At 41.7% G+C, this 26,577-nt stretch overlaps 1 protein-coding gene across 1 annotated transcript in view; it reads right to left on the reverse strand.

The window, feature by feature from the left end:
- The window catches only part of ANO2 (anoctamin 2), a 158,391-nt gene that overhangs the window by 11,352 nt on the left and 120,462 nt on the right, over positions 1–26,577 (reverse strand). The window contains exons 21-23 of the mRNA XM_018562702.1: positions 18,221–18,373; positions 16,839–16,891; positions 12,205–12,386 (exon numbers count right to left, since the gene is read on the reverse strand). Coding sequence (XP_018418204.1) covers positions 12,205–12,386; positions 16,839–16,891; positions 18,221–18,373 — 388 coding nt within the window. The remainder of the gene's footprint in view (positions 1–12,204; positions 12,387–16,838; positions 16,892–18,220; positions 18,374–26,577) is intronic.

The following is a 26,577-nucleotide window of genomic DNA, read 5'->3' on the forward strand; positions in this document are numbered from 1 at the left end:
GGGGTCTCACCACTGTTGGGCTGGCTACCTGTTGCTTTACCCTGCATGGCCTGCTGAAGTATGCCATATGGACAGTATTGTTGGTTTTGATAACCCCTTTAAAAATGATTATACGAGAGGCAGAAACAGAAATGCTGGCTTTAAAAGCCTCAGCAAAAATATCACACCTCATACAAGTGATAAAGCCCGAGGATGCCAGATACAATCAAGGCTTAACTTCAAAGTGGCATTATGAACCGCATCCATCGTAAGATGACAATAGAAGCTATTAATTATGCTCTCGCCAGGAGACGGAGGACGTAAACAGGTATAAACAACCTTCATAGCATTGCAGCTCCACTGTTATTTGCTGGCTTATTTTGCTCCCTCAGCTGTGTCTGACCTGAAAGGGACACAATAGGGTTGGCAGGTCCAGGCCTGCCCGATAAAAGCATACGTGAGAGGGGCTGGACGCTGGCCTGAGAGGAGGCTTCGGCCTTTCAGGAATGCAGACTGGCAAGAAGCCAATGTAAGAGAAGGAGGGGCATGGGCCGAGGAAACCTGCGTCACCGCACACAGCCCAAGTGATTCCGTCAGGTAACGAAGGGAAGGGGGAGGAGTCAATGTCCGTGACGTCATCGGACTCCTCCCTCCTTCCCTTCGTTACCCATCACGGACAACAAGCCAATGTAAGAGAAGGAGGGGCATGGGCCGAGGAAACCTGCGTCACCGCACACAGCCCAAGTGATTCCGTCAGGTAACGAAGGGAAGGGGGAGGAGTCAATGTCCGTGACGTCATCGGACTCCTCCCTCCTTCCCTTCGTTACCCATCACGGACAACTACATCACCCGAATCCTCCCCTTTCCCTTCGTTAGCCGACAGAGCCACTCGGGGAAGGGGGAGGAGTCCGGTGACGTCGCCGGATCTCCGACGCAAGACCCGGAAGCCGGCGGAGAGGTGAGTATGGATCAAAAGAACTTTGATCGATCAAAATAATTTTGATCGATCAAAAAAATTAACGATTAATCGACGGATTAATCGTTAATTTCCGCACCCCTAATATTTTAGAAGAAATTGATATGTTAACTTGATGATTACTGGGGCTTTTACTTGTATTGCATATATTGAGAATGGGGGGTAATGGCACGGAGTGTTTGCTGATGGTAAATCAAACCCACATTCTTTGTAGGGATCGAGCGATATGGATTTTTCCGTACTGATACTGATTATTGGCCACATTTCAGGAGGATAACTGATATCAGAAACAAATATTCTGTTTACATCCAGCTGCAATAGATAGTATTGAATAGCTTGGCTGCTATTAGCCATTTCAAATTGCAATAGCCAGTAGCAGGCTGGCTATTCTACACGCCCACTGCTGCTGTCAATCCGCAGAGGTGGACCTGAAGTTCTCCTGTGTGTAAATATTAGTCCCGATTATCGGTAGATCTGATAATCGATCGACCCCTAATCCTGTGTTTAATATAAATAATATCAAAGTCAAGGTTTAACGATTTGCTCAAATCCAGTTACAGATAACATGCTATTTATGTATTTTGAAGTGGTTTGTTAGTTTTCTTTCAGCACTAATTTACCAAGTATGCTGAATGCACTCTCTGACAGGCAAACAAGTGCACCCTCTAGTTATAACAAGTCCATGACTAAATATTGTATGTTGGAAAATAGCTGAACTCCATGCAAATAGCTAAATAAACAAATTAAATACATGTATGGAAGTTTTCCACTCAGTCCTGTGATTTACACAACTCTGCCACACAGCATAATCCTGTCTGACAGGTGAGGAAACCTGATCATTCACTGCTGCAGTTTCACTTTCACTTACAAGTCTCTTCCACACTCCCAAACCAGTGACTGAACAGTGAAAGAAGAAGCCTTATATAACCAGCTTGTCTCTCTGTCCCTCTGTTCTCTCCACTGAAAGGGGGTAAACCTGAAGCTCACCTAATTGGCTGCTTGGGTTTCTTCTCCTTTCGCTCTCTGAGCTCTACTGTATAGACTGTACATTAAACAGCAAGAGGTTGATACCAAGTCAAATACATTTAATTATGTATCAATGATTACATGGCTGCAATCATGTGTGTCCATTTATATGGATTTCATCTTTAAAATATAAAATTAATGCTTGGAATACTAAAATATTACTATATTTCCCTTCAGCAATTTTCCACAGAAAAGCTCTTTATTGCATGACTGGCGATCGAATATCTGGTCTTCTGTCAATAGCTAGGTAAATGGAATTTGCTGACAGGATTACCCTGAGGATAGCATCTGTGTCTTTGGTTTTCACTTTACTCTGCCATCCTGTTAATCATATTTACACATTAGCAGATCACTGAAACTGTTGTCCATAGAATTCGAAACTGCTGTACATAATGGCAGTAAATTGCTATATGCTGCTGAAGTGTTTTTTATTATAAATGTTCCAGTTTAACTTAGATTCGATTGCACGATTTCCAGTATATAACACCTAATCATGAGGAGAAAGAGGAGGTGGGAAGAGAAGTGGAGAAAATAAAGAGCAGAAGAAACAAAAGGGAAAGAGATTGGAGAGAGAAAGATGAAAAGAGAAGAGGAAAGGAGAGAAGAGGAAAGGATAGAGGAGAAGGTTTGAGGTGGAGTAGAGGAGATTTGAGGGAGATGAAATAATAGGAGAGGAGAAGAAATTGGAGGAAAGAAACAGAAATTGGAGGGAGAGAATATGATAGGAGAGGGGAAGTGATTTGAAGGAAATGGCCTCTCCTAGGAAAACAGATTGGTGTGAGAGGAGATTAATTTATTATTTGTAATTATATAGCACCAACAATTTACAACAGTCCCTGCCCTCAAGGAGCTTACAATCTAAGGTCCCTATCACACATGGACACATACAGGGCCAATTATTACCTACCAGTATGTCTTTGGAGCACAGAAAGAACATGCAAGCTCCTTGCAGATACGAACCAGGGTCCCCAGTGTAGCAATGCAGAAAGGCTAACCACTACACCACTGGGCTACCCCCATGAAAGGATAAGAGATAGGAGAGGGTGAGAGCAGATTGGAAAGAGAGGGTGAGAGCAGATTGTAAAGATAGGAGAGGAGATCAGAGAGAATGAAGATTGGGGAAAGACAAACGATAAAAGAAAAGGAGAAGAGAAAGATTGGAGGGAGAGGAAAAGGAAAGGTGACTGCAGACACAGGAAGGCAGAAGAGAAAAGTATGGCAGTTCAGGAGTCAATGGAGGGAAATGAGGAGAGATTGGAGAGAAAAGAGGAGGGAGGAACAGACGTGAAAATGAAATTAGAGGAAGAGTAAAGGAGAGGTGAGGAGATTGGAGGGAGATTAGAAAAGAGAAGTTTAGATGAAGAGGAGAAGACATTGAAGTGAGAAAAAAAGTAGATTGGAGGTAGAGAAGACAAGAAGACATCGGAGATAGAGGAGAGAGACTGAAGGGAGAAGAAACAAGAGTAAAGGAAAGGACAATAGAGGAGAAGATTAAAGGGAAAGGGATAGTAGGAAATTGCAGAGAGCGGAGAAGAAGAAGAGGAGAAAAGGGGAACTGGGAGGTGAGAAAAGGTTTAGGGGAAAGGAAAGGGTAGAGGAAGTGAAAAGCACATAAAAGGAAGATGGAAAAGGAATAGTGGGAAGAGAATGGAAGATGCCGGAAGGTATCTTTGCAGTCTGAGCAGTCCTGGCTCTAAATGTACTCTCTCTTTCTCTGAGCATGAAATACCTAATCTTACACATACCACATACCACACCTCACCCTGAAGAGCTGTATGAAATAGCCGTATGCAGACAAGTCTGAAAAGTCGTGTAAAATTATGTCATGACATTTATTAAAACCAGAATTAAGCACAACACACAAGCAACGCTAGCTTCAAATTATACCCAATATTTACATTCAAAGACACACAGGACAGTTCTTGTCTAAACTAGATGTCAGTCAGTCAATGTAATTATCCATCTCGGTAATTTTGACAGGTGCTAATAAACTTTAAACTGATTTCAGATAGTCGTGTTCAAGCAGCCAAATAATGGGTGTCTGAATCAGCCATTTCTGGCCAGAAGGTTAACGTAGACAATATTCCAATGGTGAATGGGTTTTTCATTGATATGCTGCCAAAATAGCTCATCTCCAATAAATCACAGACAAGATTAACATCAGACAGATTCTGAGAAGAGAACGCCAAAGAAGGAGTTGAAAAATATATAGATAGTCGTGTGATTCAGAAGGGTTTTGCTTTTAAAAAGAAACCATAGATAGGATAAAAATCGCCCATACATGGATATAAGAAGAGCAGTGTTAGGCACTTTGGCGCAGATTTATAATGGTAAAAATAAAGTACATTGAAGGTAATAGCATTTAGTGTAATTATAATTAAGTATTTATCAGTATGATTGCATAAATGTTTCCTGAGAGCTAAAGCTGAAATTTAAACAGATATAAAAGACACAAATAAATGCAGCTGTGTAGTAATTAACACATCCTTACATATATTTAAACAAAGTGTGCTTTTCCTTTTTTCCCCTCCCCCCGACCCAAATGATCGCCCTACGCAGATCTACACTATACTTAGATTTGAGGGCCTGCTGCTCTGCTGTTTGTTGACATTCAGCAATGCAAATCTCCCTCTCCTGGCTGTGTCCTTCACCCCACTGGGAGACAGCCTCATAGATGTCTGGGGGCTATAATGTGCAGGTGTGGCCATTAGAGGGGGCAATGCGACTCTGGATGCAAATAACAGAACTGTGCCCGTCAGATCTTGGTAAGTACGGCTCTGCGGAGGGGGAAGGTGGTATCATTTAGGTGAGAGGTAGGGGGCAAAAAGAATAATTGCACTTTGATTGCACAGATACAACGTGGCTCTCACTGGCTCAAAACTATTTGAAGAGAACCAATCACAATTCATTTAATACAAGCATATGGATGAAGAGGCTTAAAGTGACACTAAACTCAGGAGTTATACCTTAAAAATGCCTTCAAGTAGCTTAACTATTAACAGAAATGTGCATCACTGGGCTGTAGATCCTCAGATCATCTCTGAATTGGTGCTCAGATCATCTCTGAATTGGTGCTGACACTGTCCTTCCTTCTGGAGAGTGGCTACTTCTGTTCCCCATGGTCCCTGTGTGTGTTGTTATGTAGCCACTGCTCCAAGCTTGCTCCCGTAATGGACTACAATCTCAAAAAAAATAGCTAACTAAATGTGAGATTGTAGTCCATCACGGGAGAGGTGGCTACTTCACAACATACACAAGGACCAAGGGGAACAAAAGTAGCCACCCTCAAGAAGGAAGGACAGTGTCAGCACCAATTCAGAGATGATTTGAGGATCTACAGCCGAGTGATACACAAATAAGATACATTTTTGTTAACAGTTAGGGTGCTTGCATACATTTTTTTACGCCTTTAACTTCGTAACATCTCCAAAATACGTCCCTTCCTCACTAATGAAACCGCTAAATTACTCATCCACTAGCTTGTTATCTCTCGTCTTGACTATTGCAACTCCCTCCTCATTGGCCTTCCACTACACAGGCTATCCCCCCTTCAGTCTATCATGAATGCAGCTGCCAGACTCATCCACCTGATTAACCGCTCAGTGCCTGCAGCCCCCCTCGGCCAATCCCTGCACTGGCTTCCAATAGCCCAAAGGATAAAAATCAAAATATTAACAATCACTTATAAAGCCATCCACAACTCTGCCCTCGGATACTGTATATCTCAAACCTTGTTTCAAAATATCACCCTAAACATTCACCCCTCTCATCTCAAGACCTCCTGCTTTCCAGCTCCCTTGTCAACTCCTCACATACTCGCCTCCAGGACTTCTCTAGAGTCTCTCCCATCCTCTGGAACACTTTACCCCAACCTGTCCGTCTATGTCCCACCTTGACTGCCTTTAGGTGTTCCCTAAAGACTCATCTCTTCAGGGATCACTTCTCCCTCCCTTTTAGATTGTAAGCCCTCACGGGCAGGGCCCTCCTTACCATCTTGTCTTGAATTGTATTGTGATTGTAATGTCTTCCTTATATTGTAAAGCGCTGTGCAAACTGTCGGCACTATAATAATACACTATAAATCCTGTATAATAATAATAATAATCTTTAAGGTTTAACGCCTGAGTTTAGTGTCACTTTAATTATAACTATGCAGGCTTACTTACAAAACATCTGTATTCCCCCTCTTATTTAGCTTTACTTACTTTGTGTAAAGGTTTGTCTGGAACTGCAAGTCAGAACAGTGAGGCCTTCCAAGGCCTGACAATTGCTAACGTGCGAACATTTTCATCTCAGAAGTCACGAGTGATTGTGGAACTTTAAATACAATGATTATTTGACTCACTGATGTAAAGAAAGTGAACACAAGGATTTCATCACATTTATTTTTAATCACATCAACTTTATGAATATTTTTATATGGACTATATATAAGTTGGAGTGAACATGTTGTATAATTGTCACTAAGTATATGCACTTAGAGTTTTATAATATTAAAGATAGCGCAGTGTCTTTTTGTTTAATATATTGTGGGAGAAGTTTATATAGCTTCTCTCTATCTCTGCAGCTGTCAATAGGGTGTTTTTGAGGAGATTGGGGCAGAGCACTATAGCGCGGATAATCATTTGTTTTGCTATTTACAGAAAATCACATTTAGTTATTTTCTTTATTAACTGCAGCTATGGACATATTTAACTATATACACCAAAGAGATATCAATTTGGATGATATTTTTAGCACGAAAAAAGGAAATGGGGATGAATTTCACAGTAATTTTAAATCACTAAAACACACACTAGAGAAGCAATTGATGATATGGTGGGGCATTGTCTCACATGAAAGGTATTTAAAGGAAGGGATCATGCCGAGAAGTCTGCGTTGGGATGTCCCACCAAATGATGGACTCAAAGATGGGGAATCCCAAGTAGAGTGGCTAGCCTTTTTTAAACATTGTGAAGAAAAATTATTGAAATTACTTATTAATAGAAAGAGAAGAAAATTATCACATAAGAGATGGTAGAAGGTAACATTTGTATGTTAAAAGAAAAATTGGAACCGTTTATGGGTTCTGAAGAAGGTGTTAAAAAATCTAAGGAGTTAGAGATTTTCCTAAAAAAGAGAGATCAGGAAATTAGAATGAAAAAGCAGAAAAAATATCTACGGGATATATCCGATTATAGAAACCAGAAAATTTATAGATTGCAATTGAATGAAGAGATGATAGAGAGTTGTAACAGTAGTGTCAGTGGAACTAGTGGGGAAGAAATAGAGGAGGAATTAATTCCAAAAACTGGGGTACATTGGATTTCATCTCACTCACAGTCTCCAAGCTACTGAGTGTGCACAGCACCATCAAACCTCATAACTGTTTACATTATATTTAATTGTAGGAATGCTATTAACTGCCCTAAACAGTCTTAAAAATAGATAAAACCATTAAGAAATGCTGTATATGCCCACCGATAAAGAGCGAACCATTGATTTCACCAGTTTATAAATAGGCCCCAAAATGAACTATATTAAATGTGGAGAAGTGAATTCGTGCTGCATTTTTTCCCCCCAAACAGATGGTTTTAATAGAGTGGATCTTATTTTCCTTATCCTGGAGGGACTGAGTCAGATGTATTATTGCTCTGCTACTTTAATTAAAGGAGGTGTGTGAGACTGGTCACGTGTTCTGCACATACAGGGGGAGTTTCGTGGAACAATTTAGACTTCACTCTAGACGTATCTGCATATTCCAGCACTTCCTCCCTAATTACGATGATGGACTCGTCAGCCACACACCACATTATCTGGTGTTATTGGAATTCATATAAAAAAGGGATTAAACCAATCTCAGGGTATTGTACTCACTTTTATTTGTGTTTAATATAGCAAGACGTGTAAAGGAAGCGAGAAGCTCCTGTAAATGACTCATACGGTTAGTAGCTGGCTTTAGGCTAGAGATTACGCGGGACGCATGTTTTTTGTTTTTCTTATGTTGTGGCTTGTAAATGCTGGAGCTATGTGAAATGTTTGATGTTCTGACCAGGGAAGAGCTGGTCTAGCCCTATAAAAGTGTTACTGTTCCAACTGACTGCCGGTTGGCCCAGACCAGTGAATATTCCCAAATCCTTATTGGCTACATCTCAATTTCTGTGTTATAATCTTCTGACTGGATACAGTTCAGAGCTCAGCAGATTCCTTGCTTTATTAATGTTCAAACATTGACTGTTCTGCTAGATAAACCAAAAACTGGATTCTTTAGTCTAGGATCTGAATTAACAACTAACTCGAGACAAAATGCATAGCTCTTAACTGTCCCTCAGTTCAATGTACTGTCCCACTTTTCAAACTGAATCCCTCTGTTCATCTTCCCCCCTCAGGTGTCCCTCTTTTTGGTCTAGAGGTATACAATGTATTATTTTAGGAGGAACTCCAGCGATTAACAAAGTTATCCCTTGCAATGGGGCTACCCCCACACTGCATTTGTTTTTTTTCCTAGGGGCCAGAATGCAGAAGGTATACTCACCAGATCCTTGGTCTTCCAGGGGTCAGCACTCACCTCTCTCCCCCCTCAACTCTGGCTGTGGTATGTTCCTCTGTGTACTCACAACTAATGCAGGTGCATGGACCAGCATTCTATGTAATAATGTTAGCGGGGCTTAGACTGCTGGAGCACAGGGGAGAAGAGGCTGCAGAGACCGGTCTAGCAGTCTAGCATCCAGGCAGGACCAGAAAAGCAGTTAACCCTTGTAGTAACCCTAGCCCGACGACAAGGGTTCATTTAGTTAATTCCTGGTGTTCTCATTTAACTACCAAAACTACTATACTATGCTAATCCTTTCATCTATCCTCTAAATTCTTGCATTTGTTGTTTTGAACAGTTAGTAAGGAGATTTAGTAGTGAAGAAAGGACTTGTTGGTTTACACAATCATTTTCTGCATATTCACTCTTTATGGTCTGGCTAACTGTGGGTGTGTTCCTTGCCTACATACCTTGTGCTAGAAGGTGTCCCTCTTTCCCATCACAGAAAGTTGGGATATATGAAATGTTTCATTTAGTTTTGGATAAAGCGAGGAGTTAACATTTCTGTTTTTATAAATCTGGGGAGCTTTTTTCATCACATTCGATAATGCCATCAGAAACTTGACGAATATCGTTCATAACTTTGTTTGCTTTTAATATTCGATTGTGGAGCACATGGAGTTTCCCGAACCAAAACCACATTCACTGTAAGAATTTGGTTTTATCAAGAAAGATTTCACTCCTTTGCTCCTTCAATTTTTTTTGGCACTACAGTTTACAGTTACAATTACTTTTTATTTGACCCCTTTAACTATTAGAAAATCAAAAGACCGTTCCGAAAACTATTCATGTATGGCCAGCTTTTGTGAGAGAGGAGACAACCATTAAATCACTATGAAAAGTTCTAAGCCTTTCTCACTCTACTATAAATTAGTTTTTGTCTGTGTATCTATTAGAGAGATTTCCAAGCGTGTCCTGTCTTGACAGGAAATTAAGAGGAAATATTCCAATATGGGACATAAATGGCAATAAGAACCCAAGAGAGCCTATAACCCTTACCCAATATATCCAAAAGTAAATAGAAACATTTGGCTGGTGTTGAGCTTTCATCTCTTTTTTATCTCCATTTACTTTACTTATCTTCTAAAGGAAAGTCTGTTCAATGATTTAAAGATCTCAGTAAAGCCGAGGACTGATGCCTGTTCTCTTATCTGAATTCGATTGTGCTTAAATAGAATAGTTTTAAGGAAAGTGCTGTCACATATACCATTTTAATTCTGTGAGTATTTATGCCAGTACTTCCTCAACTAGGCCAAAACAGGTTTTGCCTAATGGCTTACACCACACACAACCCTTCACTCATGGAAGTTAGTAAATTGGCTGTAAGATGGATCATTAGGCAGCCCACCTCTGAGAGTTAGTGGAAAGAGTTTGGCTGTTTCGTGGAGGGTACACTGTTCACTACATCAAATAAAATATGCATTGTACTGTACACTGAGTGGCCAGATTATTATGACCACCCCATCAGTACTTCGTTGGGCCATGAGATGACTCCACGAGATGACTTCGTTGGGCCGCCTCGTGACTCCACGAGATGTTGAAAGGTGATGCGAGGAATCTGACACTGCACTGTTGCCCTTCTGTTGTCTTGTACCAGTCTTGCCACTCTCCGTTCTGCCCTAACATTGACTAGCCGCTGACAGCCATAATTCGCACGTTCAGACCCAGATTTTCAGCTGACAGTCCAGTCTTTAAACACTTTAACAACAGCTGCTCTTGAACATTTAAAGAATTCTGCTGTTTTGCTGATACTCGCTCCATGGCTTGAGCGCCAACAATCATCCCACGTACAAAGGCTGTTAAATCGCGATGTTTACCCATGCTGATTGGAGAAGAATGGAATGCATATCACTCTTGTGACATCTGTGTCTGTTCAGTTTTTTCCTCCATCTTGCAATGGAAGAAATAAAATTAACTAACTGGACCAATGTTAGGTGGATGTAGGTGGACATGTCTGTTTACATCCGATTACCTCCTATTGGTGCCATTTAAGTACGCCAAAATAGAACTCTGTTTGTTTTTTTGTTTTTTTTGTAGACCTAGATGGACTCAGAGGTAAGTGAATGTAAATGGCAATCAAACCGTCTCCCCATAGACTAACATTGAGTTTCCGAACCGGTCCGCCTGAAAAACTGGCAGGCAGACCTGATCAGAACACTATGTTAAAGGGACCTAAGGCTTATGCCACATGAACAATCGAATTGCAGGCATTAACTTACCAACAGGCGACTTACCATTTTCTATGGCGTCGATCCCTTGCTGTTTGAACCAGCAAGACATCACTCCTCCACTGTTTTTTTACTAGCGAGTCAGATTTTGTAGCATACTATGCCAGCAAAGCAGCAAATCCATTGGGTATATGGAAGCCTCTCCTTGCTTAACCTACCCCTGGCAAAGTGTCTGGCATGGTACTAAAAATCATTTAGACCAGGGGTGGCAAACACAAGGCCCGGCGGGCCGAATCCGGCCCGCCGGACCTTGTAATGTGGCCCGCACAGCAGCCACCTCATTTTGCTCTGTCTCCGCCTACGCCCAGTCGCATGGCCCTATGTCAGGCCTCAAAATTTCCACTCGCCCACTCGCAATTGGCGAGTGAAAATTGCGGGGGGCGAGTGGAATGTCAGCAATGGTGCCTCGCCGGAAGGACTAGAGATGGAACACTATCGCCGCGGCAAGCGCTCGCTCGCTTCTGTTTTCTCTTCTCTTTCTCGCCTGCTGCAGCTACAGAGCGGCCGAGCCCGAGAAGGAGAAGAGAGAACAGAAGCGAGCAAGCGATTGCAGCGGCGGTAGTGTTCCATATGCCACAAGATGGCGCTCCGTTCCATACCAGTGAGACCTCCCAGTGCCCGCCAATGATGCAGCTGCGTGATATGACCATCGTGTTCTCTTCCCCACCTCCTCATCTACCGCGCATGCGCAGATTGTGGGCCGGGGGTCGGGCAGCGCTTCGGGCGGAGAGGCAGCAGGGGATGGAGAGGGAGTGACCCGGGGTCCGGCAGGGGATTCGGCTGGGTAAGTGGCTGCGTGTATGTGTGGGGCAGTTGCGGGGGAAGCAGAGTGCATGGTGTTGGAAGTTGCAGTGATGGTTGGTGGAAGGTGTATGCTGTGTAGGAATGTGCAGCAGCACCAGGCGTGGAATATAAACGTGTGATAAGGATGTATAGTCATCATCCAGAGGTGCAGAGATGGGCACATGTGAGTAGATGCATAGTCCTATACAACCGGCCCTTTGAGGGTAACCATACTGCTGATGCGGCCCCCGATGAATTTGAGTTTGCCACCCCTGATTTAGACTATATAGAGCTTTCAAGCTCTCAGTTAACCTATACAGCCCTAGATGTGAGATTCATTATATGACACTCAGTAAGGTTTCTGGAGGCTGTCCAGTAAGGTTTCTGGAGGGACTTGTCTGTCAATGCATCCCATACCTCTTTTCCATCACTACCTATTTGCTGAAATTAAAAGCAAAAATACTTTGACAATTTTATGAAGTTGCTTAACAGAGCCCAGATTGTTACAGAAAAATAAGCTGGTAACCTGCCCACAATACAGCTGCCCTACTTGCACTAACTTGACACAGAAACATCTATGAACACATGAATACAGACACAGACTATTGTTCCTCAGTTAAACAATGGCTGGTTACTGTTACCTGCAAAAAACAACATCCTCTACAAACTGCGAGTTTTCTGGCTGGGTTCCGGGTTTCAGATGGCTGACATTGAAGTATGAAAGGGTGTGATTGATGAAGCCGTGCATGGTTCCGTTCGAACTGTACATATACTGATACACAAGACGAGGAATAAAGTCTGACGTCACAGATATTACAAACGCCTGGAGATGAGAGAGATATAAATGGTAAGAATTAGGGAAACTAGCATGTGCTTGTTCTAGTGTTTAGAGATTTTACAGGACAGGCCAGGGTCTGATGACAAATGTGCCAATCAAAACAGCGCCATGTGCACAAAGGCCATCATAGGCTCCTGTTTTTTGCTGTCTGTATAATATTACTCATGCATTGGCAAAGCAAATCAACTGATGTTTTTCTTTTCTTTTTTTAAAAAAAAATCTAACATGTTTTTAAGTTTGTTACAAGTAGATAAAGAAGGAGAGGCAGGGTGGGATTAAGCAGGGTTGGCATGTAATTTTCATTGTCACATGCAAAACACTACTAAAACTACATTTTGCATCAGTCATGCAGCCTGTGGATGGATCTGAGTGTGTCCTGCCCTGGACAGGCAGTGTGGAAGACAAAAATCAGAAGTGACAAAGATAAAGGTCCAGACACTTCCTACAACCTCACACACTGCTTTAGTCCAAGCATCTACGATGGCAAAACAGGGAAATAATTTTTTTTTTTACAAAAGCAACCCTAGAGCAAGTAGAAACAAGGAAGTTTCTGGTAAACGAGAAGATGATTCACAATATGACCATTGAAAGGCAGGACTATAGCACACTGGACAGCTCAACTTCACTTGGAATAGTGTATCTGAAAGATAGACTGCACAAAGCTGGCAAAGGCTATCGCCATACATCCAGAGCTAGGTGCCCCAAGCACACAGCTCTAGCCTCTGAGTGCACCTATGGTGAGGGTTGTCGTTGCCAATTTCAGGACTCACCGAGCATCTGACTGCCATGGGTAGCCATTATGATGTATATAAGAAAAGAAGCACCAAAAAAGGATGACAAATGAAGCAGTTAGGTGCAAATGATCTCTTATTATAAGCTGATAGCCAACACATTTTGGAGGGTAACAGAATGTCTCTTCTTCAGGGCTTGAATATAGGAGAGTGACTGACTAGGCAGTGTACAGTACAGTTGCTATTGTAAATAACTAAAATGGTCCATATTCCCTGCAGACTGAACAAAAAAACAAAAAAAAATATTCATCCATCGAATCTCCCACTGGGCTATTGTATTCTGACAGTGGCAGTTGTGCCAGTGTCAGAATACTCAAACAATGATGGAAGCCAATTGGCTGTGGTTACTGTTCACAATTAAAACTTTCCGAGCAGCTCAGTTGATTTTCTGGTCGCAGGATGCCAGTCAGAAAGGTGCCAGCAGGGCTCCTCACTGAATTAATTTCTTCCGGCTTTAGTGTTTCTGTTATTGAAGCCTTGATTTAGTGAAATGGCAAGTCTACAATTCAGTGTGCATCATCTGTATGTGAAGCCCTGAAGAAGGGTAGGGTGGGATTATGTTACCCCTGAAACTTGTTGGCTATCATCTCATAATATCAAGATCATCTGCAGCTTTCACCTCATAATATCAAGATCATCCTCACCTTACCTTACCACCTCAATTATTTATTCAGTTTTTGGCACTCCTTTTCTTCAACACTTTAAGTCTTCACCCCAGGTCCCTCAATGTTGAGTAAAAAAGTTTTGACCTGTATCTGGATATTAGGTGCCACACCCCTGGTAAGTAGTATGCAAAAGAATTCTTTTAAAGAAAGAAAAAGTGGGGTTTTGAAAGCACCAGAAAATGACAACTCCAACCACAATATGTAAAAATATATTTATTTATTTCATATAAATCTTAAAAAAGGAAACAAAGAGGGCTTAAAGCCAATGATAAAATTGAGTAGATAGTCCCTAACAAAGCTCTTTCCACATGCACAATACCTCACCATTAACAGAAACATACATGATTCACCCTATGTTCTTGTAGACATACATGATTGGGGTTCAAATGCCAAATGACCAGATAACATATAAAGAGGTCCTTATACAATTGTTCGTAGGGCTGTGGAATGGAATAATTGCTCTCTACTAGCACTGACCAGGTCCCTCAATAAGTGAAGAGTAACCCTAGTTGAAGAGCAGCTCAACTACTATACCAATGCTACTAAACCTACAGTTTTCCACATTGTAAGGGCCTAAGATGTTCTTGACGATTCAACACAATTCCCAACCAAACCCCTCTAAGAGAAAATATTATGGCACTTTATAGATTGCATTAACTGCTTTAGTTGAGAGGAAAGGAGGTCAAGCTACACCAGGGCCTAGTATTCTGCATGGAACTATGCAAAAATCCAATATACACTTTAATAACTAATAATAACTAAAAATATCTGAACTTGTTACGGTACCCAGTCTGCAAAATGTACTGATGACTGCAGGAATGATTGTAGCATTGAAGCATCCACTAACTTTGCTACTGATGTTGAGAAGACTGACAGCATCTTACCCACAAATTGTACTGATAGGTAACTGTACCCTACATGTTAACTGTATTGATGTTAAGTCTGGTTATGTGGCAAGGGAGGGTGACTGCACATTATTGATTAATGGTACCCATGTTTCCAAATCCTAATTATACTCAATCCATTAACTGAAATTACTTGATGTTGCAAGGTGTACCATTTCCTGTGCAGAGGTTAACTGGCGTTATTGTGAAGAATTCACTAATTCTGCAGCTGATGATGGAAGCAACTATTTTCTCAGTTGTCTACATTCTACAAGTTCTCTGTTTAACTGGATTCAATCAGCGCTCTACCCACATTGAATAAACCACAGACTCTGTTTACTTCAGAAATAGAAGTTAGTAACTGCAGAAATTAGTTAGTAGCCCTGTTAAGAGCCATGCCTTTTTCTTATCCATTGTATTGATTTTAGCAGCTGTGAATATACACCACCCCCTAGCTTTAGTGATGCACACAGCTGAACTTCAGGGATTAACTTTACTGGACCTGGAAGCAGGTCCAGGACTAGGACAAGGAGGGAGGGAGTGAGTGCATGATTAATGCACATGAACCTCCCTCATGAAAACAGAGCCGCATAGTGGCAGTGAGTGCCCTGTGTTGTAATGGTGATCGTTCCAGCACTGGGTACCTCTCCTTTAGGTATCATGAAGAGGCAATGTATATTATTACTTCCCTTGAATTAGAGCAGTAGCAGATCTACAATCAGCACAGGCAACCACCAGGGAGTAAAGTCTCATACTTCCTCCTCCCTCAGTCATGTGAAGGCTTACATGATCGGGGCCTGAGAGAGGAAGTATGTTGTAGTCTAGTACTCCCAGTGCAGAGGCTGTACTAAACTCTCCCCACCCCCATCTTGTTTGACCTTGAAATTCCAGGGAGGTTAGGGGATCTGCACCAGCTCTCTCCAGAACCTTCATCCCCCATAGGACCACCAAGTCTACTGCAGAGTCCTGTACCCCCATCAGAACCCCCATATCCCTTCAGAGTGACACCCAGCCCCACCCACAGCCTTCCAGCCCATCCAGAGCCCTAGAACACTTCAAGGGCTCCTATGCTATACAGCGACATGTCATACGAGGTCATACTACACGTCCAAAACAGGAAATGCTTTCATAAACACGTACACACTATGAGGTACTACATGTGTGATACTCTCACTGCTCATGTAATATATGAATACACTCAAGAACAGTTGAAAGAAAATTCTGTTTTGGCATAATTAAAACTATTTACTGTAAAATGCATTTGAAAAACTTTCTTGTCTTGAAAAGACCAGGGGTGAGGGGAGCGGTTTGGCATAGTCACCATGGGCATTGAATGAACTTGTCCCGGCACTGCCTAGAAGTTTTAATACACAGCATTCACTAGCTGTACTGACACTATGAGACTTAATTGAATCCCTTCCACAAACTTTACTGATACTAAAGGGTGTGACTTCATCCCATTCATTAACTGTGCTGCTGCTTGGGGATGTGACTGCATTCCATCCAAAAACTGTTCTGACAGTAGGAGGTGTGATTGCATTCCATCCAAAAACTGTGCTGACAGTAGGAGGTGTGATTGCATTCCCATAGCTGGGCTTACACTAGGAGGTGGGAATGCATTCCATCCAAAAATGCGCGGACAGTAGGAGGTGTAATTGCATTCCATCCAATAGCTGGGCTGACACTAGGAGGCGGGGTTGCATTCCATCCAATAGCTGAGCTGATACTGGGGGTGGGATTGCATTCCATTCAATAGCTGGGCTGACACTAGGGGGTGTGATTGCATTCCATCAAATTGCTGGGCTGACCACTAAGGGGTGTGAAAGCATCCCATCCAATAAACATGCTGGCATTAGGAAGATTGACTGCATCTCGTCTAATTACTGGGCTGACACTACATCCCATCCACAAACCATACAGATGCTTTAAGGTACCACTGTAAATTATTCACTGTATTTTTGGAAGGAGTGGCTACACACTAGCAATAATTGTACTAATTTGTAGAGATTTAGCTATAAGCAACTGCAGACTGTACCTAATCTAACAATCCACGTGTTAATATTTACAGAAAACTGTTGGATATGGAAGTATACTCACATTTATGATGACTGCAAATTTTCCAATTCCACTCAAAATATTGTACCAAATACCTGCAACAGAAGTTAAAATATATACACTTAGGTTTTATGTACTCAAAACCTTACTTCATCTGGAAATATCTGCTGGCAAAATATGATAACCCATAGCAACTGGATTAACCTGTCAGTCAATTGACTACAGTAACCTGAAATTTGATTGGTCTATGGGTTACTCCACATTGCACAGTCCTTGTACTGCTACAGTATATAAATAAGCCTGTTTGTGCCCACACTCTGTTTTCTCTACGGTTTGGCTGAAATGTCTTGAATTCTATTAGAAATACCTTATAGACAGAGGGTGTGGCCAGGACAAGAAGAGAAGCATCCTGCAATCTGACATGTTTGTTTTAACATGTGATACTTGCAAAGAGGACCGATACTACCGTCCTACCTGGAACACGCACCACAAATCAATTATCCATGGGTACCTGTTCTATTCGAGGTCACTATAGACACACAAAGAGAAGATGTATCTTGCTGCACTCCTTACCGGATCAATAGATGTCCTGTGTACACAAGAGGGTGCTTGTAGTGACCACGGATGGCGCCTTGAATACCATACAAATGACAAAGATGTCACCAGCACAACAGTGAAAGGGATTCAGCAAAAGCGCATTTTAATTACAGAATGCCATTCAAAAATGCAAGCGCTTTCGGGGCCTCAAGGGGTCCCCTTCATCAGGCTTCTGAGCCTGATGAAGGGGACCCCCTGAGGCCCCGAAAGCCGTTGTATTTTTTAATGGCATTCTGTCATTAAAATGGACGTTTGCTGAATCCCTTTGACTGGTGTACTAGTGACATCACTATATACACACACATATTTATATGTGTGTGTGTGTGTGTGTGTGTGTGTGTGTGTGTGTGTGTATATAATAAAAAGTGTATATATAATAAAAAGTAAACAGCATGTCCTGGGCATATACAATATTTAAATTGGAGCCTCAGGTTTTATTTTGCAAGCTACCATCATGGGATAAAGGAATTAATCAGGCCTAGTGGCTGTCTGAATACAGTGGCACTGCCAAACAATGACTGCGTCTAATAGGATGGGGTCATTGTTCACCTGATCATTTTCAACCCGGCAAAGAGGATTTTTATATTAACTTTTGTCGAGCCCAGATGCTTGCAGGGTTGGCATTTCAGCTGATTTAGGAGGAAAATTTGAGCTGCTGATGGCCCGCTTTATTCTCATCACTTTTCTCCAACTTATTTTAACAAATCACCCCAGTGTAAACACAGAAATCAATAGAAAAACCTGACTAAGTTTCTAGCCCTTGTACACATTATCCAGAGCTGTAAAACATTGACTTTAACAATAGTGCTTGGAATAACAAGGCATACCTATATCTTTAGCGCGAACGGCATCTGGTCTTCTTAACTCCGCTACAAACTTTTTTGCATCGAGCCTCACCTCTATAATGTTATTGAGCAGGGCAAAGAGGGGAGCCAGAGGAAAAGATGCCACAAACAGAGTCACAAAGCCAAACTGGATTACTAGACAAAAGACAGAAGAGAAGCAGAGAAATTAAAGATTAACTCAAGGCAGAAAAAAAAATCCACAATTCATTTAAGTAATTTAATGCATTTTAAAGAATGACTAGTCAGTACTTGAATGTTTCTTCATACCAGCTTAAGCTATTCCTCGTACAGCAGAAATCACTCTCCAACAGGACTTGGAGCCAGAGGGCCAGCTCTAAGCCAATGGGGCTCAGCTGCAGTGTACATGTGCATACAGAGGCAGAGGGGGGCAGAGTGAGTAATGACTTCATCATTCACTGTGCATTCTGACTTGAGGGTGTGAGCTTGACCAATCTATGTTGCTGCTACAGTGGATGCCGAGAACCTGAATGTGTTGCCTGCCATGGCAACTGTTATTTTAACAGGTAAAACAGTTCCTATATTCAATAGAATATGGTGTAAAATTAATATATGGATTTAGATTTTCAGAAAGTTGACAATTGGTTTTACAATTAATCTCTAAAATATATTTGATCTTTTTGAACAGCTATTCAAAATAGCCATTGAAAATCGATGGTTCATATGTATCCAACCCTTATCTATTTGGTTTCCTTTTTAGAAAATCCACAATCCGTAATTGTTCCACACTGCTCTTGTTTCTCAGTGCTGTCTGCTAATCTGCTAAAAAAAAAAACTGCAATTACAAAATCTGTTCTAAGCAAGTGTTGAGCAAGTTGACAGTTGGACTTATCTGACATTAAAAAAAACAATGCATAAACTTCTGTATATAGCAAGCGAGCAAAATGTCATTTTATCAGACCAGATTATAAAAGGTATTATACCATAACTCAAAGACTAAGGGGGTTGTTCACTAAAGAGCCGAAGGATCCAGCAGTAGCTTTGGCTGATCCTTTGGCTCTCTTCAGCCGCCTCTGCCCTTCAGTTCAGTCGAACCGAAGGGCTGCTGTACGGGCTATTAAAAATACCCCGTACAGCAGCCGAAGGTGGCCGAGCGGCTCAGCCAAAGCCATATGCTTCAGCTCGACTGGGCCGAAATGAAAGCCGTAGCGGGAAGAACGGCCTGCCAAAGGGTCAGCCGTTCTCCCCGCAAATGACAGCTGGGCGGAGTCAGCTGTGATCTCACTATGCCTAGTTGTAATGACAGATCAGCATCCCCAAATGACCTGGGGGTGGTAACCTGTCATTAAACAATAACAACTGGGCGGAGCCGGCCGTGACGTCATGGTCGGCTCCGTCCAGTTGTTATTCATTGGCTGGGACCTGCTAGAAGACTCCGGAAACAGTTGGAAAACAGTTGGAAGCAATAGGAAACAGTTGAGCAGAGCAAGCTGTACAGCCGTACAAGCCAGAAGTACAAGCCTTCGGCAGCTTTGTGAATACGCCCCTAAATTTTCTTTTAAAGTCCTAGTGAAATGTGTGAGAAACAAGAGCGGTCAAATGTGAACATGGACTTTAAAATGATAAAGACATTGAGAAACAGCCCTATAATTGTCTTCAGAAATTGAAATTTAGGTATAAACCACATGCTCCACTTTCAACGCTTTTCTTTGCAAGCTTTTTGTTTTTCTATGGAAAAAAGGCACCAATAGTAAACATCATTTAACAAGTTAAGGCAAACACATTGTGGACTGACACTTACTGTATAGAAATAATTTTACAACTGATATGCAAAAAAACTTGGCATCACCTCCCCAGAGAGCCTCAGTAAATCATTTTGGCACGAACAGCACAACATGTGAGATCAAATGTAATGTGGCACCAATAGACTTGTGCTGGCAGACACAAAGGAATTTTCTGCATAAGGCAGCGCACTTGTGAACATTATGCAAACCACTTATCTTAACCTCGCCGGGTTAACAAAAGTGTTTTTCCTAATCTGGCCTCTATCTCTTCGCACACAGGAAAATTGAGGCGTCCCGTGTGATTATTTCATGAGCTTATTAAGGCTATGTTTTAGAGCTAAGGATGTTGGCATCTCTTCATCATGCCAAGGGCACCACTTGACAAGCTAAAAGTTGGCTGGCTGTCAGGAGCACAAAAAAGGATTTTCAGAATGAGTCCTATAGACGTTTATATGCTGCAATTGCCAATGTTGGGTTATGCTTTTAAGATTAAAAAAATGTCACATGCCAATGAATTATTTCTATAGAATGCGAACTGTAACATCTATGCTTAAAAATTACAAAGTCATACACCTTGCACTTCACAGTGGTCTTGAACTCAAAAAGTTCAGATTTGCTGTCTTATAGGGTGTTAATTGTGCATTAGCAGTACCGTGAAAAAATCTACTTTTGTCTTGGTTATCTTTAATTTCTGCCTAAAAATTAGCAGTGTACTTCTTGTGCCTAGGCACTTCTGTACATTGAACCTCAAACTTGTATATCTGCAGTATAAGATGTTGTGGTATGGTGATCTATTCAAAATGAGATGCACATTTATACTCTTTCATTAACGCACTGCAACACAGCGCTAAGGGGTAAACGGACCCTTGGGGTGATTCCAGCATCCTGTTTCACTGTGCTAAACTAAGCATGACTAAGAGCTACAAGCAGGTTAGAGGGATTCCAGCACACAGTTATGCTCAGCAGAAGTGAGCACTCAGACATCTACAGATCACCCATGATCAAAATTTGGGGGGGGGTATGCACAAAACAGCAAAACGAAGAACAAAAAAGGATAAATATAAGGAATTGGATATAATAAAGAATATAAAAAATGCACAGCAAGTGTGTTGCGGAAACAAAATGTCATAAAGGTGAACGTTTGCTTTAAATTTATGATTGTAGTTACTGCCATCTTCAAGCATACTGGTAAAGGCACAAGTAAGGCTAGCTCCATATAAGTCCCAAGCCTCAGGGGAATTATTGGTGAAAAAAAAAGCCTATGAGTCAGGTTACATGTTTAAGCAGAGTGACTCATTCTAGAGGCACCCCAGCAATCTGGTTCTGGACACAGACTCAGCCCTCCAATGTATGTCATGAAGAAGGCCAGGAATGTGAATGCAAGGTGCCTAAAGCAAGGGTGCTTTACAGCTCTCAGTAGAGGAGGTGTTGAAGTAATGACTACTTGCTTATCCCCATTGCCATGTGAACTGAGCCTATATAACTCAGAATACTGGGCTAACTTTACCATTAAAATTGAACTCTGGCCAAACAGATAAATGCAAGTGACATGCATGGATTACCCATCCTGCAATGCTGTGCACAGTCTATATAGTTCTACTCGGTTCAACAGGCTCTAACAGTCTTTAGTAAGCACAGCCTACTACTGAGCATGCTTTGTCTAATTTGGGTGGCCCTGACCTCCCATGCTTGTTCTACTACATTCAAGTAACCTGCTGTGGCCCTGTTGTGTAATAATTATACTAGGGCTGAACTGGCGATGTCCTAATGTGGAATTACCAATTTACATTAAAGGGCCTGAGTTATTTATCCTTCACAATTTGTACATTTCTATCCATGTTCATATTGATGATGACCTTAAATATGCTTGAATATGTGATTCTGGATATGGTGTTCTAAAGAGTTACAGAAGTCTGTGCTCCTCACTTGAGTTTTATTTAAGGCTCATTTCTATATACTGCATTCTATCAATCTATCTCTGCCAGGCCTCCTGGTACCTAAGCCTTGCACACAGCTGAACAAAGCAGATGCTGTACTTAAAGCAAAATGCTCCTTGCCTAAATGGATGCTTACTTGTTTTCCGACCTCTGCCTACCGTGACAGTGAAATTAAGTCTTTGCACTTTCTTAGTGTAAAAAAAGTTTACCAGCTTTCTAGGTTGCTTGTCAGTCCAGTTGTCCTGGGGAAGCCCTCTACAGTGGATAACCTCAAAGCCTTTTACACCTGCACTAGGAAGTGATGGTGTTTTGGGAATTGCCTTATGTTTTGCTGCTTTTAGTAGGAGCTACAGCTCAAAACTTCAGTGCCTACTGCAGATTCCCACAGCAGAGATCAACCCCTTCACCATTTCCACCTGCACCATGCCTCTGAAGTCATAGATGTTCTAGCCATAGATGTTACGCATGGAATAGCCTGTCATGGTCCCCAACACCCAGGAACTGTGACAGGCTGCACTTACATTTCAAGATACCCTATCACTGGAAAATTCTTAATAGACATTTAAGCATTATTTTATCACTATACAGACTGACATAGTGACATCATGTCCCCTCTCCTTTCACTGAGACATGCTACCCTCAGGGAAGAAATTTCAAGCTGGTTCCTCCACCTTTTGTACTGACACAATAACTTAGCTAGGTAAATGACATGCTTGTGACATGCTGTAAAAACAGTGAGAGTGTAGTGTTGTAACATTCAGTGAGAGGGTGTAGTGAGATAAACAGCACAATAAAGCTCCAGATTTCCACAGAAGGAGATTATCTGCTGCTGTAGACTTCACAATGACGCTTACATATCTTTCTTCTGTCTGGCACACTCGGCTAAAGTTCAACTAATCAGCCTAATAGTTCTGCTTAGTCTTCTCTTTAATATGATATCAGGGATCCCAACCTGAAAAAAGCAATTTCAGGGAGGTGCACCCCCCATCTGCACTCCCCTGAAATGATGGCAGATAGCAAGCAGTAAGCAATAGCTTCTTTGCTATCTGCTGTTTTTTTTTTTTTTGTATTCTGACAGCTGCTGCCTTCAGAATAAATTTTTTTTTTTAAACCCAGCATAGGAATGAATAGCTAGATTGCTATTGGCCAGTTCAATTTGCAATATCCAATAGCCAGCTGGCTATTGCACCCGCCCACTGCTGCTGTCAATCACTAGGAGAGGACCTCATGGAGAACTTCAGGTCTCCCTCTGCTGATTGAAAGCAGCAGTTGGCGGGTGCAATAGCTAGTCTGCTATTGGCTATTGCAAAGTGAAATAGCCAATAGCAATCTGGCTATGCATTCCTATGCTGTTTTTTTTCTCTGACTGACGGCGGCCCCGATGTAAAAAAAACAACAACATAAACAGATCGCAGGGAAAGGTTTACTAGATCGAGCAGAGTAAACCTTTCCGGGAGAAAATGTTTCTCTCCCGGGCGGCGGGGAGCCGCTATCTAATAGCGGGAGACTCCCGGAGCGTCCGGGAGAGTTGGGATGCCTGTGATATTGTGTACAAATTTACAAGTAATAGTTTTATTTAACGTGGACCTGAACTCAAAAAGTGAAGATTTGCTTTCTTATAGGGAACATCTAGAAACGGTGATCCCTTAAAAGGTACCATGAAATATCTATGTTTTATCTTCAATTCTTCCTGAAATATAGCAGTGTACTTCCTGTGCATTAAGACGTATAGCTGTACATCTGTAGTATAAATCGAAGGCTAGTCTGCTAGTCTAACCAGATTAGAAATTAGATTTGGTGATGTCACTATTGTGCTGTTCATTGTTCACTGTTATTGTGCTGCTCATTGTGAAGCTGTACCTGAGGACCTGCAGTGCAAGGAACCCCCTGATTCTGCTTTATTCATTCCATGGATCTGTCGTTTCCTCCACTTCTGCTGCTGCATGATTATTTCTCCATCATTCATCAGATCAACAAGCATCAGGGGGACAGCTCTGTTGTAATGAAGCACAGCCCAGGTTCTACCAAGATAACTACCTCCACGCAGTGACACGTTATAGAACAAGCCATAGTAAGTCAGTAATGGGGGAAAAAATCAACTGAAGGGAGATGGCAGGCAAAACTGGTAGCTAGTCATTTTACCTCCGCTTGCCTTTTTTGGCACAGCTTCCACAGTTCAGGTCCTCTTTGAGTACTCCTGGTGTCCATTTATCTCAAGTGTTAGGCTAGCCAAATACATTATTTGTAAAAGTGTGTATAGAGTTCATATAGATTTAATGTATCTTTCAAAGTAAACCTTTGAATTCCCCAACTATGTAAATATAGTGATGCCATCATATTCTACTCCACCATCTGTTTCAAATGCACTCTTTCTATTTCCAAAGCATACAGCCAAAGTAGACTACAAAAAAATGTTTACAGTCTCAAAGCAGCAAAATCATTTGGAAATTAGGAATCTGGAATTTCTTTTGGAATGTGGATATATAATTTAGAATGTGGACAGATCAACCCAAATCTTTTAACTCAGTTCATTTTCTTTAGTGAATCAACTATAAGTAAAAAACCTATATGCTACCAGTATGCTGCAGAACAGGACCCTTACTTTCTGTGGGGAAGCAGTGATCTCTATGCAGTGGTCTGACACACATCCTGCTGAGTCAAAGCTAGATCTCGCCAATCAGCAAGAAGATAAGCTTTGCTGATTGCACAGCTACAGGTCTGATTCAGTAGGGGGTGTGTCAATCTCTGCAGACCGAACTGTGCTTCTCTGCAGAGAGCAATGGACCACTCTGCAGCTGTTGGCAGGGGAAGGGCTGTTCTACCCAGGCTATAGCTACTTTAGAAAGAAAATTTACCATAAAAGACACCTTTTGTTTTGATGTATCTAGAAAGTATTTAGCTGATTTAAACTGAAAATTAAATTGGGCTTTAAGTGCCCTAATCAACTTTCATTTAAAACTGAGTTGAATGATTTTGGTTAGCTCTCCAAATTCTAAATGGTATTCCGGATTCCTCATTTCCAAATAGTATTGCTGTTGTGGGAGGGCATACAATTTTTGAAAGCAAAACAAAAAAAGTAAAACAAAAAAAACACATGGCGGGTTTACATAATGTAGAACGGGCCTTCAGCTGCTTGTGTGTTTGCCATATGATAAATAAAACATTGTGTGATATTAGTCATAACGCAGTACCCTCTGAGGAGCGGTCGTTGCTTTTGATACTTTTGTCATCAAACACTCAGTGTGTTGAAGGGTGAAGGTTGTCCTGCAGCCTCCTGAATGCTTTTCACCATCAAATTTTGTTACTCAGCTAAAAGGCTCCGACAACAGATGTGCTGATACATTTCTTTTCCTTGTTTACCTGGTGTATTTGTAGGAACCCTCATCCATCAGTGTCACTGTCACTCAACACAGAGAAATAAAACAACATTCTATTCAGCTCGACTTTCAAGAACTTAGGGGAGATTTTACAATCTTGGCACTTACCTAGAATAACAAAATGCTTGAACATGAAAAGAAAATATTTGACATTACTTACGGACAGGGAGGGTAGAAAATGTGAAAATACTTCATGGCGAGATCAATTATTTCCAGTTCAGAACCCACAAGCAAAGAGGGAACAAAAAAAGAAGAGCAATACTACATGTTTTTCAAGGGACTTACAAATTAATATATAAAAAATGTTAAGGCAACACTAGCGGGGTTATTCACAAAGGAGCCGAAGGCAACCGAGTGAACAACCGAGCCGAACAACAACGTTTGGCTATTCACTACGGCTCATTGCGGCTTATTTCAGCAGTTCATCGGCTGCCTTCGGCAGTTGAAAAAATAATATTCATATCTAAATAAATAGAAAAATAAAAAAAAATAGATAAAGATTTTTTTTTAAAGAAATAAAACCCAATTGGACGGAGCTAGCAGTGACAGCTAGCTCTGCCCAACTGTTTCCTATTGACCGGCACCTGCCAGAGTCTTCTAGCAGGTCCCGGGCAATATATAACAACTGGGCAGAGCCGGCCGAGATGTCACAGCGGGCACCACCCAGCTGATATTGTTTAATGACAGTTCAGCGTCCCCAGGTCATTTGGATACGCTGATCTGTCATACAACTGGGTGAAGCCAGCCGTGACATAGCTGTCATTTGCAGGGCGAAAGGCAGGCCTTTGACTGGCCGTTTGCCCTGCTTTGGCTGACACTTCGGCTCAGCCACCTTTGGGTGCTCTACAGGCTATAGTGAATAGCCCGTACAGCAGCCCTTCGGTTCAACTGAATCGAAGAGCTCCACCGGGTGAAGAGAGCCGAAGGATCAGCCGAAGCTACGGCTGGATCCTTCGGCAGCTTTGTGAATAGACCCCTAAATGCTAAAGTGGATCTTGCACTACAAGCAAGGTCTTCTTATTTACTATCCCCATGCCAAAATGCTGAGATACATTAAAGAAACCTTTGAGGAAAAAAAAGTTTATAAATATGTTTACCTAACTCCACTATCCTTCTCACGAGATCTCAGAGGAAATTGTGAGTAAGCCAAATCTTTGTAAATTATATTTTAGCACAGTGTGGAGCATCTTTTTTGTGAGATTTGTGGTGCTTAGCATTCCCTGGGATCTCACCAGAAAGATGGTGATGCCACCCTCAGCTAGCTGCCACAGAAAGAAGCCATG

The sequence above is a fragment of the Nanorana parkeri genome, unplaced genomic scaffold (assembly GCF_000935625.1).
Source record: "Nanorana parkeri isolate BGI_ZX_2015 unplaced genomic scaffold, ASM93562v1 scaffold592, whole genome shotgun sequence".
NCBI lineage: Eukaryota > Metazoa > Chordata > Amphibia > Anura > Dicroglossidae > Nanorana > Nanorana parkeri.